Source organism: Leptopilina heterotoma, unplaced genomic scaffold (genome assembly GCF_015476425.1).
Source record: "Leptopilina heterotoma isolate Lh14 unplaced genomic scaffold, ASM1547642v1 Lhet_247, whole genome shotgun sequence".
NCBI classification, from domain to species: domain Eukaryota; kingdom Metazoa; phylum Arthropoda; class Insecta; order Hymenoptera; family Figitidae; genus Leptopilina; species Leptopilina heterotoma.
The window spans coordinates 853,712-871,942 of NW_025110963.1; the positions used below are offsets into that span (position 1 = coordinate 853,712).

General features: G+C 29.9%; 1 protein-coding gene across 2 annotated transcripts in view; it reads left to right on the top strand.

Annotated features, from left to right (window-relative positions):
* LOC122503213 (aminopeptidase N) overlaps nt 1-15,310 on the top strand; it is a 120,362-nt gene extending 105,052 nt beyond the window's left edge. For both annotated transcript variants that reach the window (XM_043613674.1, XM_043613673.1), the window contains 13 exons: nt 2,895-3,252; nt 3,823-4,118; nt 6,269-6,427; nt 6,757-7,056; nt 7,303-7,486; nt 8,723-8,961; nt 9,843-10,026; nt 10,158-10,365; nt 10,743-11,020; nt 11,174-11,373; nt 11,770-12,081; nt 14,421-14,502; nt 14,573-15,310. In XM_043613674.1, coding sequence (XP_043469609.1) covers nt 2,908-3,252; nt 3,823-4,118; nt 6,269-6,427; nt 6,757-7,056; nt 7,303-7,486; nt 8,723-8,961; nt 9,843-10,026; nt 10,158-10,365; nt 10,743-11,020; nt 11,174-11,373; nt 11,770-12,081; nt 14,421-14,502; nt 14,573-14,722 — 2,937 coding nt within the window. In that variant the 5' untranslated portion in view covers nt 2,895-2,907 and the 3' untranslated portion in view covers nt 14,723-15,310. The remainder of the gene's footprint in view (nt 1-2,894; nt 3,253-3,822; nt 4,119-6,268; nt 6,428-6,756; nt 7,057-7,302; nt 7,487-8,722; nt 8,962-9,842; nt 10,027-10,157; nt 10,366-10,742; nt 11,021-11,173; nt 11,374-11,769; nt 12,082-14,420; nt 14,503-14,572) is intronic.
* The last annotated feature ends 2,921 nt before the right edge of the window (nt 15,311-18,231 follow it).

Genomic DNA, 18,231 nt, shown 5'->3' on the forward strand with positions numbered 1-18,231 from the left:
CCCACTTTTAAGATTCGTCATTCATTTTTTTGTGTTTACAATTTACGTAATGTCAAAATTACAAACGTAACCTAGTTTAATTTGAACTTCAACATACAGAAAATTTATATAAGCTAAAATTTTAAAGATGTTCGACTCATTGATATAATTTAAAAAAAAGTGACTTTTTATGCTCATTATGATATAAATAAAATCGATTTTAACCAAATGTAAATCAACAGAATGTGCATTTATTTATAAATAGTGGGGGTAATAGGAAGGAAATTTTTCTCGCTATACCGAGAGACAGAGCCCTCGTTATAGAGAGCGCTCGTTATAGAGAAGGTCGTTATAGCGAGATTTGAGTGTATGTGAAAAAAAATTTTTTGTAAAAGTTATTAACAATTGAATTTTTTATTAGTGATAAATTAAAAATAAATTTTCTCGAGTTACAGTTGACGGATTTAAAAATCAAAAAAGGGGTTTTTTCTTCTTGAAATATGTAATATTCCCTAACTTTTTATAATGAACTCAAGTGAGAAATGCAAAAATTCAGTTCAACATCTTTAGTCAAGTTTACCTTAAATAGTGAAAATAATACACCAGAATGTCGCCTGGAGTCAAGGTTAATTCAGGTCAACTTTTTGGAGAAAGTTAACATCAGATAGCGAAAAAAGAGAGAATAGAACATTCTCTGAGCCTTGAAATTTTAGCACTAGGTTAATTTCTTATACGATTTCTACAGGAATTTTTTAAAATAAAAATTCCCCTTGTGCTAACACTTCGTAAGGTCAAGAGTCGTCATCCAGACCTCTGCAATTTCAGCTCCATATGTATTTTCGACCCCTTCTGCAGGAAGGGGTCTAAACCCCTATTTCTTAGTAAATACAAATTTTCAATATATATAAACAATTTTCCAGTTCCAATCGTCTTCCGAAACTTTATTACCAGATATTTTCTTGACATTATCTAAATAATAATTTTGTATAAGATATAAAATAATAAAACCTATTATCCTTTATCCTTCCTTAGATTTTTTTCAAAAGCAATCCAAACTATTCCTCATTTCGAAAGCTTTGCCCTATCAACATTTAAAGCACTTAACAATAATTGATTGTGAGTTATATTTTACTTATTCAAAAAGTAAAAAAGATAGTCATTGACAATGAGGTTTTAATAACGTTAAAAGAGCGGTTTAGGTACAAGGAGGTTTCTTTGCTCACTGGGATAATTATATGTAAGCAACTCATTAAATAACATTTAAATGATACTACACATTTTTCAGTTACATGTAAGAATTTACTGATTTTTCGGTTATTTTAAATATCTAAGGACTGCATATAAATGTAAAAATAAAATAAAGAAAGAAAATAATATTTTTTAATTGTCTCACAACAAAAGGATTCCTAAACAAATGCATATTCTTTAGAATATCCTCACAATAAATCTAGAGAATTAAACTATTTTTTAAGTGAATATCCTTGAGGATATCCTATAAAAATTCTTCGACGTCCCTTTGATATCCAAACCAACTCTTTCTAGAATAATCTCCAGGATATATCCACAGGATGTTTTTATGATATCCTGAAATATTCAATGCTGCGATAAATATTATTTTGCATTAAAATTTTGTGCAGTTCAGGATTAATGTTTTCGTCAGGAATTTCCATTGAAATATAAAGATTAACACCTTCTTATCTTCGTGTAAAAGGTACCATTTATTCGGGGGACAGTTTTCGACTAACTTGATTTACATAAATTAAAAATCCAAACTGGATTCTCATCATAAGAGTTTTTTCTAGACAATAAACCTCAAAAACTTCACTACTGGTCCAAACTAAAATTCATCAATTAACCAAAAAGTAGAATAACATTACAATTGATATTAAATCAAAAAATAGCAACAGCAATAAAAAACTGTTGTCAAGTTTTATTACTAATAGTTTTGTAAAGGTTGATTTCTGCCGTACTGGACGCGTCATACATTAATTAATATTGTTTTGAATGATAAAATCACAAACGCATAAAATAAAAATAAATTAAGGCACAATAGACTACCCACTGCTTTATTACTAATAGAACGAACCTTTCGAACAATAGATCCCTTGTAAAATTTTATAGCCCAGATACCCGTATTAAGGATCAGGCCATTCGATTTTCTTTCTATCTCTTTTTAATAACATTTAGTTAAAATGTCTTTTTATCTTCCTCTATTTTAGACAAATAAAATAAATTGGTCTCTATATATAACGTTGAAAATCTAACGCATTTCCATCTCTCTCTCTATTCAATAAAAATGACATAAAATTGATTCTCTTCAGGTAACTATATTGCTTTTTTCTTCTCTCCGAATTAAATAACATTAAAATGTCTTTCCTTACCTAATTTGTAAATCTATTCTTTTTGTATTAGAATTGAAGTTGCAATTTTTATTTAATTTTCATTAATTTAACTTTAAAAACTAAATGAAAATTAAAATGATTTTAAATAAATGTATGTCCCCTAAGACAAACGATCAAGTTAATTAATTGTTTGACTAAAACAAATAATATTATTTTCTTTAAATTCTAACAATTATATATTCAGCTGAAATGATATTCTAGAGAATAATATTCTATGAAATAAAAATTCTAACAGGGCCTTTTCATGCGCTCCGAAACAGTTGCTATAGTAACCATTATCACAGCAACGGTTGATATGGAAACAGTTGCTATGGTAAAAATTACCATAGTAACGTTTGCTATGACGTAACGTAACGGCCTCTATGGGGCCGTTAGGAACTACGCATGGACGCCCGAGTCTTCATATAAAGATTTGTGCTCTTGGTTACAAAATCCTAAAAAACTTAGTTACTATGTAAATAGTTATACATACACATTTTTGCTGATAAATAAAACAATGTTATTTTTTTGCAGGTCTACACATGATATGACTCAGTCTCGAGAGATCCTCGCAATGATGGACACTCATACGACGTTCGGTCGAAAAAGAGGTTGTACAGTTTCAAGATGTGGAGGCTTTTTATTAGGATCAGCTTTTCTCTTAGGCATAGTTACAACGGGACTTATAGTTTTTCACTTTACTCCTTGTCTAGAGGGAAAAAAAATCAGATCATATGAAGATTTCTTCGGCAACTCAAATCTTCAAGCAATAAAAGCCTTAGCAAATAAAAATAAAATAGATGTCAGACTACCTAGATCTGTTCTACCTGATTTCTACGAGCTGAGATTAACTCCCTTCATTTGGGAGGGTAACTTCACTTTTAATGGCGAGGTAATTATTTTCTCTAGTTTTAAATGAGATGAATTTCATCTAAAAATTGTTGCTTCCTTTTTACTTCCTCACTGAAAATTTGTAAATACAAAATATAATAAGTTTATAGGTGTCATGAAAACAAAAATGGTAATAACAAAATAGAACATTTTATTCTAGTTGTTATTCACATAATTTTACTAAATAAACTCTTTGTTTTTAAATAGAAATAACAAAAAAACTCAGGTTTGTAAGAATTTTAACAGAAAAAGCAAATTGAGTTAATTTTTAAAATAGTTGTCCGACAACTTGAATCTGCCATTTTATAATTTGAGAACTAACATCAGATTAATTCATAATCAGCAACTTTGAAAACCTTTGAGTAATCATTTCTATGAGCTTACATTCACGGAAAGTGGTTACGATCGAAACTGCTGGGTCTTAAAGCGTTTAATGGAAAAATATTAGATTCACAATAAACAATCTTGTACAAAAATAAGTAGGATTTTGACAAAATCAATTATTTGATTAAAATATCGCCAAATAATAAATTGAGTTATAATTTATACATAATTATTTATGTTATTTCAGGTAAAAATAGTAGTCAATGTTACAGAAAAGACAAAAAATATAACACTACATGCAGTTGATCTTAAAATTGATGAGAAAGCCACAAGTGTCGGTGAATATCCTCAAACAAGTAATTCGAAATTATTGAAAATCGATAGACAACAGAACGACACTGTCCGACAATTTTTTATAATACACACATTGGAGTATTTAAAACCTGGCAATCAATATATAGTGTACTTTAAATTCAAAGGATATCTCAATGATTTTCTTCAAGGATTTTACAGAAGTTCTTACAAAGTAGACAATCAAACAAGGTTTTACTTTACTTTTAATTAAATGTTATCATAAACTTATAAAAAAGATTTGAAAATCTATAAGAAATACATATTAATTTAGAAACGTGATCATTTTTGGTTGTGATTTGATGGACAGTGGTCACAAAAAAAATAAAAGTGGTCTGTTTATTGAACCAGACTTACATGTCTTACAGTATTTTTGCCCGCTGAAAACGAATATGAAGTCAGAATTGCTCCATTACCTTGTGTTTTTTTTAATTGAAAAAACTATCCTTAAATGTACAAATTCAAAGTTTAAAGTAAACAAAATTAAATAACAGATTATGTTGCAATAGAGAACAATAAATTTATGCACTTTTCTTACAACTCAAAAACAATGTCAGAATTGTCCATTATACTCTCTGTTTTTCTTAAATGTAAAAAACTACCCTTAAATATACAAATTTAAAGTTTAAAGTAATAAAAAATGTAATAACAGATTGTTTTTTAAAACAGAAGAATAAAGTTATGTGCTTCTCTTTCAACCACTCAGAAACAATGTCAGAATAAAAATATCAACCTCTTTTTTTTGAATCGAAAGAACTACACTTAAATGTGCAAATACAAAATTTAAAGTAAAAAAAATGAGATAATAGATTTTTTAAGCAGAACAATAAATTTATATATTTCTTTTTCAACAACTTAAAAACAAGGTCAGAATTAAAATATCACGCCTTGTTTTTGTTAAAATTAAAAAAAAACATACCTTAACAGGAAAAAAATGAGAAAAACGATTAGTTTTTTAAAGGAAGAATACATTTCTGTATTTTTATCTTAAAAACACAAAATCAGCGTCAGAATTAAAACATCACCATTAGTTTTTGTTAAAATTTGAAAAAACTACCCTTAAAGTGGTGACATTCAGATTTTTCATACAAAAGTAAAAAATTATTTTTTTTAACTTCACTTTAATTTAAAAGAGGGGAACAAATACAGATCAAAGAAAAAGAAATTCACTACACCGCTCGTTTGAGAATAAGATAAAGAAATATATAGTTTTTTAATGGTTGTTTTAAAAAACTCATTTAAAATTTTTTTCCTTTAAAGTCTGAGATTATTATCCATATTAGGGTAGATTTTTGGATTTAAAAAAAATTTAAGGGTGATGATTCAATTATGTCTCTGCTTTCTAGTTGTGAGAATAGAAATACAGAAACGTATGATTCTGTTTAAAAATTTAATATATTTCATTTTTTCTAGTAAACTCTGGGTTCATCCTTTTAAGGGTACTTTTTTTGTAAATAAAAATAATTGGAGGGCAATTGGAAAAATGAAAAGCAATTCTGATCCTTTTTTGAGCTGTTAAAATGAAAATACAGAAACGTATGCTTCCGTTTAAAAAGTTAATCTTTTTTTTTATTGTTTTCTGTCAAGTCTGAGTTTAATTTTCTTATGGGTAGTTTTCTTTAATTTAAACAAAAAATTGGGGTGTTCTTGAGTTGTTGTAAGTGAAGTACATAAATTTATTGTTCTGTTTTAAAAAACAATCTGTTATTACATTTTTTATTACTTTAAACTTTGAATTTGTACATTTAAGGGTAGTTTTTTCGATTTAAAAGAAACAGAGGGTGATGGAGCAATTTTGACTTCATATTCGTTTTCAGCGGGCAAAAATACTATAAGACATGTAGGTCTGGTTCAATAAACAGACCACTTTTATTTTTTTGTGTGCCTGTGTTATAAATGAAATGAGATTTTTAAAAAAAAATTTATTTTTTTATATATATGAATTTTACATGTGCGAAGAACTGTAACATGTCCATTTATTAATAAATAAGAAAGATTAAAAAACATACAAACAATTTAATGAAAAAGTGTAAAAAATTATTTAAATTTATCAATAATGATTAAATTTAGTATCTATAAATAAATAACATGAAATAGTTTCTTAACGTTTAAATGAACAGGTTACAGTACCTCACACAGTTTAAATTCGGATTTAATAATAAATAACAAAAAGTTTAATAATACCTATCCTATTCACATTTTGTGATCTTAATACCTTAAGGGTGTTGGAACCAAATCGGGAAAATAATCCATTACATTCCCGTCTTCCCTAGGTTTACGCTAGTTATTTAATTAGATGTTGTTTGGTTTCTAAGTAATCGTTTAACAATTTTCCATTATAGATGGATAGCGACGACGCAGTTCCAACCAACCGATGCACGTCGCGCTTTTCCCTGCTTTGATGAACCAGCCCTCAAAGCAAAGTTTCAAATTAGCATTGCAAGACCAAAGAATATGACTTCTATTTCGAATATGCCGCTAAAAGGAGAACCAGTTACAGTGTAAGATTCGGGCAAATTCAAATCAGTAAAATAACTGAAAATAATTTAACTAACAACAGTTTCATTTCATGAAAATTTCTATAACATTTTACATTAAGAAAATAATTTGCTTTAATTATTTATTTTAAGAAATCATTTTAAAAACAATTGTACAATTTTAAATAAGATTATACTACTGGAAGTAATTGTGTGACTTCTACTTTTTGGATAACTATTAAGTAACTGTAAACTTGAAAAAAGTAATATCTCTTTTTTTCCTTTTTATTTTCAAAAAATACTTTCATAAAGGATAAGTAATGAAATTCTAATTTTAATTCCTTATTTTTTAGATCTGATTTTCCTACTTATGAATGGGACCATTATGAAACTTCAGTTCCTATGTCAACTTATTTGGTAGCATTCATTGTCTCAGATTTTAAAGTTCTGAAATCAGAAGAAGACAAATTTGGTGTGTGGGCAAGAAGTGAAGCAATTAATCAATCACTTTACAGTTTAAAAATAGGACCAAAAATTTTAAGTCACTACGAAGATTATTTTCAAATTAAGTTTCCTCTTCCAAAAATGGACATGGTAGCATTGCCAGATTTTTCTGCCGGTGCTATGGAAAATTGGGGTTTAATAACTTATAGGTAAAAATGTTTCTGTATATTTTATATATCTGTAATAGTTTGAAAATTTAAATTTGTTTCAAGAGTTCGTTGATCTCTTAAATTTCTATGTTATATGCGGTCTATAGTTATCGCTCAAGCAAAAATAACCAAAAAATTTCAGAGTTAATCGAAAACTATTAATATTAATTTAGTAAATAAGGTTTTTTAATTATGTCTATTTGTGTTAAAAAGTTTTTGAAATCAACAAAGTAATTGGTAATTTAGAGAAACCGCAATGCTTTTTCAAGAGGGTGTATCTACTAGTAGTAATCAACAAAGAGTTGCTGCTGTAGTGGCTCATGAATTAGCTCATCAGTGGTTTGGTAATTTGGTTACTCCAAGTTGGTGGTCAGATCTCTGGTTAAATGAGGGTTTCGCTAGTTACGTTGAATACATCGGAATAAATGCCGTAAGAATAATAATAATAATAATTCATAATAATAATTATAATTATTTTTCACTCACTATTATTATTTAATTTATAAATTTGATCTAACAAAACGTTAGATCCGGACACGGAAACGTTTTTAGAACAAAGACGTTTTTATGCCCACAGGGTGTTCATTGAACATAGGAAAGTTTTCTGCAAGTTGATCATAAATATTTCATGATTAATGATTTTTTAAAGAAAAACCACCAACATTCTTAAATGATACAAATTATTCTCTAATATAACACAACTCAAACTAAAAATTCCCATATAAAATTATAAAAAATATTCAAAAATACAGGTGTGATGCACGATTTTGTAAAGGTTTTCATAAGAAAATATGATTTGCGGTGACCACGATTACATGGAGCTAGTTCATCAGAAACACAAAATTCAAACAAATTTAGTTGAAGTAGAAGACAATCTAATCTTTAATCGAAGGATTTACAAAAAAATCAACTCAACGTATCGATTTTCACTTTAAAAAACTATAGTTTTTCTGCAGAAAAGAGATATTTGGATTAAAAAAATCCTTCTATTAAGGACTAGGATTTTATATACTAAAGAAGCCTACCAATTTTGTGCAAAATCGTTGCAGTAGTTTTTGAGAAAATTTCTCAAAAACTACTGACCATCATTTAATGATGGTCACCAGTTTGCGTTATTTTTTTAGTGGATTTTGGGAGTGTCTTACTCGCAGCAATGAAAACAAACTTTGAAAAATTGTTTATTTATAATATTGCCAAAATTTAAAATTTTTTACTAATTCAAAACCCTTTACAAAAGTGTAGGTTAGCTCTTTAGTTTTTAAATGAGATGTTAAGAATATGTATATCTCAATTTAGTAAAAATACTACACTTGAATCTTGATACAACGAGCGCTTGATACAACGAACTGTCAACTCTCGCTACAACGAGAAATATTTCTCCTCGTTTATCCCCACTATTTGAATATATTTAAGCATCGTTTTTTTTGCACACGACATTAATTACAGTTACTTACATTCACACAAATAAATTGTTTAAGAGTGGGGCCCCCTCTCACAGTCGTAATATCGAGATTTTCGGATCCCTCACTTCTCGTTATATCAAGATTTAAGTGTATATTAGAACAATCCAAAAAAATATAACATCTTTCAAACATAATTAATTTAATTTATATTTAATGTTTAGAAATAATGAGTACAAAAAACTTATACGCATTTATCATTGCAGGTAGAGCCCGAGTGGATGGTTTTGGAGCAATTTGTGGTTCATGAGTTGCAGAACGTTTTTGGATTAGATGCTTTGACCAGTTCTCATCCTATTTCAGTGGAAGTGGGACATCCAGATGAAATTAACGAAATTTTTGATAAAATATCCTACGACAAAGGTGCTTCAATAATACGAATGATGGATCACTTCCTCACTAATGAAGTTTTTAAACAAGGAATTTACAACTATCTTAATGAAAGGTTTTGTTAATAAAGATATTAAATTAAAATGATAAATAAAACTATATAGGCGGAAAAAATCATTCTTTCCAAGTCAAGGAAAATAAGGAGCACAAATTACTTCTTTTTTAACAATCCAGTTTTGTGTGGGTGTGAAAGGGTTATAGCTTATTCTCTTGACTATGATCTCTAAAATTTCTATCCCGGAACATTGACCTTAAGATTATTGGTAGACATTTTTTAAATCACAAAAAATGCTTTGTCAAAATTTTGGAACCTGCTAGATTTCAAAAACTTCTACTAGGGCTAAAATTAAAGCTTAATTTCTCGATTACAATCTGTAAAATTATTATTCTTGCACGTTGATATCAAGGTCATTGATTGTCATTTCTTGACGTATAAATTAAGCTATTAACAAATTTATTTGTCAAATAATGACGTGCGGGGATAAAAGTTTTGAAAATTACAGCTGAGAGATTAAATTTTAATTTGTGCCCTAGCAGAAGCTCTTAGGATTTTCCGTTTCATCGCCAAAGGTATTCAAACTTGGCTAAAAACTCGATTTTTTATCTTTTGACCCCGATCTAAATTTTTGTTATTTTGTTGGCCTGTGTAATGGTTTTATAATAGTAAGTCAAATGACTTCAATGCTCCCTTTTAATTTTTTAACTTAAATATGAAAATATTCTTTAAACTTTTTAATTCTGAGTAGACTCACGTGAATTTCTGCCTTCCTTTAGGAAAGAAATTAGCAGTAAGAGTTTGCTAATTGAGAATACGGATTTTGTTAAAGATTATGCGTTTAACTTTTATGATTGGATAATAGAAAATAAGTAGTAGGAAAGAATTCATTATAACATAGATACTATTTCATAATATTAATTGGCAATATTCATATATAGAGCTTACAAAAGTGCAGAGCAAAATGATCTATGGGCAGCTTTAACAAAACAAGCACATAAAGATAAAGTTCTTCAGCCAGATGTAACAGTAAAGGAAATAATGGATACTTGGACACTACAGACTGGGTTTCCAGTGGTTACTGTTACCCGTGATTATAAAAGTGGTGGAGCTTATATTATTCAGGTAATTTTAGAAATTATTTTTGAGGAAATTATAAAATTCTGTATACATAAATGAATATTAAAGTAATTATTAATTTAGATAAGATTGAAAAATTTATAATTATTTAATAAAGTGAACTTTTCTTATTTCAGGAAAGGTTCTTATTACAAAATAGTACATTACCTATATTAATGGATCCAATGCCAAGATGGTGGATTCCAATTACATTTACGTCCGAAAGTAAATTAAATTTCAATAATACCCAACCATCACATTGGATGAGAGCTGAAAAGTCGTTAACTATTCCTGACCTAGATGCTAGATCTACTGAATGGGTTTTATTCAATGTTCAAGAAACAGGTACATTTTCCATTCTTTATCTCAAGTGAACCTTTACACTCCATTCATAAATTGATATTATTAGGTATGAAGTTTGAAATTTTTTTTATATTTCATGAACATATATTAAAAACGAACATTAAGTACGAGTAATAAGTTGATTAATAATTGTTTTTATATAAATCACAAATGAGCAAATGAATACAAAATTTTTAATAAATTGACGTATACATTCTAATATTGAATTTAAAAAACTACTAATTAGTAGTAGAAAACTACTAATTAATTTGTTAAGGCTACTACGATTTGTATTTAGGGGGTACTTTAAAAGTTAATTAATTTATTTGCCACAAAAATAATGAAAATTTCATTATTTATTATTTAAGAATATTTTTTAGGATATTATCGTGTAAATTATGATAAGGAAAACTGGCAGAAACTTACTAAGCAATTAATTGAGGGCAATTTTAAAGACATCTCTACAATAAATAGAGCTCAATTAATCGACGACTCTTTAAACTTGGCAAGGTCTGGAAAATTAAACTATTCTACAGCCTTAGACTTGACAAATTATTTAGTACGTGAAACAGAATATCTTCCTTGGAAATCGGCTTTAACTGCAATGAGCTACTTAAACAGTATGCTTATTAAATACCAAGGCTACGATAAATTTAGGGTACGTTATAAGTTTCAATACATTTGCAAAGTTATTATCTTCTTAATAATTAAACTATTAATTTTCACGTCTCTATGTTATAATTATTATTTGCTCAACATACTCTTTCGAATATATTATTTATTAATTATTCTTATGCTGTTTTTCCTTTAGGTATATGCTTCAAAACTGTTGGATAACATTTATAACAAAATTGGTTTTAAGGATTCTTATGAAGATTCACAATTAACGGTTTTCACTCGTTTAGATGTTCTCAACTGGGCTTGTACTTTTGGACATGAAGATTGCGTGCGGAACGCTGTAAAACAATTTATTAATTGGCGACATTCGCCAAATCCAGATGAAGAAAATCCGTAAAAAACTATTTTTATTAATAATATTCTACCCAAAGTGGAGAATCTAAAACCTCTAATAGAAAAAACTGAATTTTTAAATTCCTGTTATTTCTATTAAAATTCATTAAAAATAACTTTTTACTTTTACCACCTCAATTATGTCCATGCTTCTTTATTGAATCTTCACAGTTGTCAATCCATCCTTTTCTCCGTACAACTCAACTTAAAACTTAAATTTTTAAAGGCAATACATTTAATTTGATAAAATATCCGTCAAAAATGAATTTATCGGATGTTAAAAATCATTACAAAGTATAAGATTTTTTAAAAATAGCCCAGAATGACTTAGGATAAAATATAATGGATTAACCCTTAAATGAATATTTTATAATCATATATCTATTATTTTTATAGGATTGCACCAAATTTGAAGAGTGTTGTATATTGCACAGCTATTCGCGTTGGTGGTCAAGCAGAGTGGGATTTTGCTTGGCAACGTTATTTAACTACTAATGTAGGAACAGAAAGGGATATTCTTCTTGTTGCACTTGGATGTTCAGGGGAAACTTGGTTATTAAGCAGATATCTTGATTGGGCATTGACTGAGAATTCAGGAATAAGGAAGCAAGATGTCACTCGAGTATTTGCTTCAGTTGCTAATAACATAGTTGGACAACCACTTGTTTTCAATTACTTTAGGAATAAATGGACTCGCATTCGTGAATAGTAAGTAAATCAAAAATATTTTTGAATATATTAATAATAGGGGAGTGTGTCTAGTTAACCTGCTCAAAGTGAGAGCCGCCTTTTTCATCGCAGCAATATGCAGAGGTTTTTCCAACAGTATGAAGCTCAACGCAACTGTTGTCGTGGTCCTTTTAGTCCCTGTAATATCTCTGAAAACTATTGCTTGGAGTTGGTCTAGTTTCTCTTTTATACTTATGAGTTGAGGCCAAGACCACCTGATAACCATTGCGTTTAGAAGTCTGGGTTTTAAAATCATCTAATAAAGCTGATTGACCATGTAAGGTCCCAGTTTCCACGATGAGCTTAACCCTTGTGTCCATACCCAATAAATTCTACGTTGTCTCACACCCGAGGTACCCGGGTACCCACTATAGCAAAACATTTATAAAAAATAATCTAACTAGCAAAACCAGGGGTATTTTGTCTCAACGCTCCAGATCTTCAATATTTATGTTAAATATAAGCAATTTCTTCAATAAAAATTTCTTTTTATAAATAAATAAAAAATTAGTTTAAACTATAGGTATACAGTGTCAGCACTCTGGGTGGCTGAGACAAATTGTTTAAAAATTCATTAGATTCACTTGAAATTTGTTACTCGGGGGTTTTCGGGGTCGCTGGTTACGAATATAAAGTCAGATTTTGAAAATTCAAAATGGTGGATCCAATATGGCGGACGCCATTTTTAAAATGTCATTAGATTAACTTGAAATTTGCTATTCGGGGGTTTTTGGGGTCACTGATTACGAATATGATGTAAGTTTTTAAAAATTCAAAATGTCATATTAGTAAACGCCATATTGGATCCGACATTTTTAATTTTCAAAAACTGACATCATATTCGTAATCAGCGACCCCAAAAACCCCCGAGTAACAAATTTCAAGTAAATCTAATGACATTTTAAAAATGTCGTCCGCCATATTAGATCCGCCTTTTGAATTTTCAAAATCTGACTTTATATTCGTAATCAGCGACCCCGAAAACCCCCGAGTAACAAATTTCAAGTGAATCTAATGAATTTTTAAACAATTTGTCTCAGCCACCCAGAGTGCTGACACTGTATACCTATAGTTTAAACTAATTTTTTATTTATTTATAAAAAGAAATTTTTTTTAAGAAATTGCTTTTATTTATCATAAATAACGTAGATCTGAAGCGCCGAGACGAAATTTTAATATTTACGTGAGTAAAATGAAAAAATGTGTAGTCGTGGGTACCCGGGTATGAACACAAGGGTTAACGCTATTTTACACGCCCAAAAAGCAGTACAGAACATTACATACAGATTTCGATTCCATTTTGAATGTAATAAGTCTGTGGTTCAAAAAAAAAAAATCCTCCAGTTTCTTACACCATCCCATACAGATTTAGAAAAGATCCTAATGTTCAACACTTCCATTCTGTTAACAGTGCGGGTTCACCTCCCCGCTTCCGGAACATAGGCGGACGCCTATTTTCACAATATCTACAATTTCCCTCTTATTTCCATTCTTTTCCAAGTACTTATATTTAACCATACAGCTAAGTTCCAAGTACTTGATTGCAGTAACGGGAAAGCGTCTAGACCTTTATAGATCAGGCAAGCCTTTGGAACCAATTAAAGTGGTAAACTAACTAGCTCCCCACAGCTATTTAGTCATGTAGACTTATCCTTGTGAACCCAAGGTTCTTGAATAAAGGCTATAGTTGTCTGCATCTTTCTTAAGTTCCTGGCTAATATCGGCGAAACGCCTTTTCAGTGATGCAAGTTAATCTGCATACAATGAACCTCAGAACCAGACATTTTAAGACTGATTCGTGTGGTGCTGCACTTTTTCTACTTGTTATCATGGATTGGGTCATAGAGAGTCGGGCCTCAATTGCTATGGCTCAATCAACGAAACCATGCATGGGCTTCTTAGTCCGACCTACTAACAAGGACTCTTTGAAGCAAGATGTTGATAGCATGGATATTGTTCAATTTTATCTAATGTTTAGTTAATTAAATGCATTGCTAAAAGTGCCAGAGAAGAATCGTATTTTATATCTTCACTTACGATTACCGAACTTTTTCTAATATCATCAGATTGAAAAACAGCAGTAAATATATAGTTTTCTAAAAACAAATTTTCATTGCATTTTTTGTATACTATGTTTTCAAAAAACCCAGAAGATATTTCTTATTGAAGGTAGAGTTAAAAGATCACTTAGAAACGGTTTTGAAACATGATGTTTTTATAACTTTAATCTAGATTGTGTCAACTGAGATTCGATACAATTTTAAAATAAATTTTTAAAATGTCATGACGCAATTTTAATAATTAATTTGTTTGTTTAGCATTGGAACATCTATTATGACCATCAGTACCATTGTAAAAGCTTCTACAAAAAGGATAAACACTAAATACGAATTAAAGGATGTAAGTAATTGTCTTTTATAACAAAAAATAAGGTTACTTTATAATTATGTATATCTTTTATTTTATACAGCTGTTAGATTTTGCAAAGGAACATGGGGAACAACTTGTAAGTGCAACAAGAGCTGTACAACAGGCAGTGGAACAAGCGGAAGCCAACATAAGATGGTTGGAACAGAATCACGAGTCTATTTATAATTGGTTACAAAGTAATGTAGCGTAAATAAAAATTGCCATAAAAGGTTATGACAAGAGGCTGCTTGCATGCAGCAAAAGCATAGATTCTCTCATTGTACACAAATTTACAATTTTTATTTTCATAAAAAATATGTACTATTAATATAAACATAATTTAATCCTAAAAGTAAATGTACATTACACTGTATCGAAAAAATTGTGTTGTCTGTCTTGAAATGAAATTTTTTTATAGAAATCAGCGCACAAAAATTTTGGAAAATATTTAAAACCTTTATAGATGGTGTACCGGTCCCTCACAAATGTTATTTTTAGTATATTTATAATTAATTGTGAATAACTTATCAATGTAACTAATAGAAAAAATGCGGAGAAGATTATGGTAGAAATAGCAAAAAGCTTAGTTTAAACATTAAATATTTACAAAGCTTTAAATATAAAAATTACAGAAAATTTCACTTTTGAGCAACCAGTGCACCATCTATGCACGTTGCAAACACAAAAACTTCAGCGGACATTATATCGATGTGTCAGTAGTCCAGAAAGTGTCACCAATTCGAGCTAGCGGCGGCTATTAAACGAATAAAAGTTCATGTTACTTTTTTATTAAAATCAATTTATAGCTTAATTATTGTATATAAGAAGAATACTTCGATTGTCCCCCTCTAATTTTCCTTGAAATCTGAACCCGTAATAGTTTATCTTATCAAAATAAGAAGCAATTTACAAAATCACGTTTTCGGCAAAAACCTCATGTTTAAAAACTGTTTTTTAGTAATTAAAGGAGTTTGCTGCAAGTTGTAGCTGATTTTGTTTTAAATATAAGGGATTAATAGTACATTATGCAACAAGGGAGGTACGTCCGAGTTTATGTACCGAGCACAATATTGAAAAACGAGTCGTAGCACGAGCGAAGCGAGTGCGAAGACGAGTTTTTGAATACTGTGCGAGGTCATAAACGAGGTTACCTCCCTTGTTCCATACTTTGCTTTATACAACAAAGGCGTATTATGGTTACTCTATGCAACCTGTACCGGTGCATGCTAAGTTCTCCCATATAACCCAGCTGGTCAATAAAGTAACCAGTATTGCCCTAGGGAGATAAAGGGTACTTTATTGACCTGTGAGCGGTCAATAATATACCCTTTATCTCCCTAGGGCTATAATGGTTACTTTATTGACTGCTGGGTTATAAGGGGGAACTTAGTACGCGCCTGTACAGGTAGATACAGTGACCATAAAACGCCTAAGTTGTATAAAATTTATTAAAGTATCAGTCTGTATTATTAAGGAATTATTACAGAAATTGATAGCCTATAAGGATAAAGCATTTTAAGGGATCACACCACTGTAAATGTCTAAAAAATAACGTTTTTTCAAGAATTTTTTATTAATGGAAGGAAAAGACATACATTCATAATATTGTTGAAAGTTATTAACTGTATATTAAATTAGAAAATTACAAATTTTTATTAATAAATATTTCAAAATGGCGGCACTGGAGCAATTTTTGTAATGCATATTTTTTTCATGATCTCCGCGGCACGCAGTATAAGTAATGTAAATTTCAATCTACAAGATGAGAACAATCAAACGTTTGTAGTATAAAGCCCTCCTATACTAATTTTGTATGGACTGATGTCACATACGTTTAAAAATTTTATGCTCATATTTTGTGAAATAAATATAACTGGAGACGGTATCTTTGGTATACAAAATACTGCAAAAGCTTGATTTTTCTCTCTGTGTAGGACGAAATAAAAATTTGTTTCTTAATCTACATGAGAATAAGTAGAAAAATACGTAGAGGGTTTTAAAAGATTGATTTTTGTGCTATTGGTAAGCATTTGAAGAAAAAACTCATTTTTCGCCCAAAAAAAGATGCATAATTTCTTATAATTATTGTTTAAAGAAACTTATGGAAAAACCCCTACTTATTTCTCTTTGAAATTCAATTTTAAAGATGTTGTGAGAAATTCGATTGAAAATTGTTATACTGCATGCCGATTTAAAAGACTGTGTCTCCAGTAAAACGCGTTTATGGGATAACGAGAGATTTTTCAATAATTTTTTTTAAAGGAAATGCATGTTTTCTGTAAAGTAAAGTTCTGTTGCGGTAAAGAAGATTGAAATTTCAATGAAATTAATTTCTACAGTGATGTAACCCTTTAACAAATTTAAATTTTATTTAAAAGGATACCAAAAGAGTCTATTTCTGCGCCCTGTGTCAATTGTTGCACTGCATCAGCAGAATTTTCTCTCATTTTAGGTGAACATAAATACGCTTGAAGACCACTGTGTGCATTATTTAGATAAACTTTTATACGCGCCAACTTCCTATTTTTTAATTGGTTTCATCTTGATTTAATTACATCTTCTTTTTTTGGACATAACTTTATAATTTTTCTTACTTTGAAGAAAAATTTTTTTTAATCTATGTATTTATATTTTTTCTCTTTACAATATTTTTTTGTAATTATTTAAAATGTATTTAAAAATTTTTTTATTTATTTAAATTTATTTACATGTTTATTTTTAATCGAATTTTATAAAAATAGATATCAGTTTATGACAACTTTATTGACTGAAATCTAATTATTAGGATTACGTTTGCTCTTTGTATAATAAAGTCCAAAGACATTAAATAGCCACACAAAAAAAATTCTTTTTTCTGGCCCGGAGATCACACTATGTGCACGATACGTTTTTGGGGTCGCTGAAACTGAATCCGCGGTCCATTTCACCCCATCACGTCAGGATTCAAAATGGCGGTCTAATATGGCGGACGAAATTTTAAAATTTGATGGTTCTTCATGAAACTTGGTATCGGGTGGTTTCCCGGGTCGCTGATTACGAATTTGATGTTAGATTTTTAAAATTCAAAATGGCGGATGCAATATGGCGGAACGAAAAATTTAAAATTTGAAGAATTTCTATGAAAATTGGTATGTAGGGGTTTTTGAGGTCGCTGATTATGAATCTGATGTTAGATTTTCCAAATTCAACATAGCGGATCCAATATGGCGGATTAAGATTGTAAAATTTGATATATTTTTGAGAATCTTGGTGTTAAGAGGTTTTTCTAATCTAATCTAATCTAATACCGAGATCGAGCTGGATTTTCCTCAAGAGGGGAAAGTAAGCACCTAGGTTATAGAACCCATTGTACCAGACTCCAGCTCGCTCGTTTATAGCAACCCCTTAGAGTCCTGTTCTTCTCCAGAAGTCCAGTATCTCTTCTATCGATAGGTTGCTCACTTGCTTAGGGTCAATAATTGCTTGACCCCAGCTAGATAGCCTGATCCTAGCTAACGCTGGGCATTCAGATAATATGTGAGTCGAAGTTTCGTTACTTTCCCCACACAGTCTGCACATAGGTGAAACTTGTCTGCCTATTTTATGCTGATGGTAGTTCAATAGTCCATGACCCGTAAGTAGACGAACTACGGTTCTAACTCTGATCTTATCGAGTTTTAGGAGATCGCTCGCTCGCCTCTTGTTGAGTGCTAACCCCAACAGAGTTTTCGCTTGCCTTCC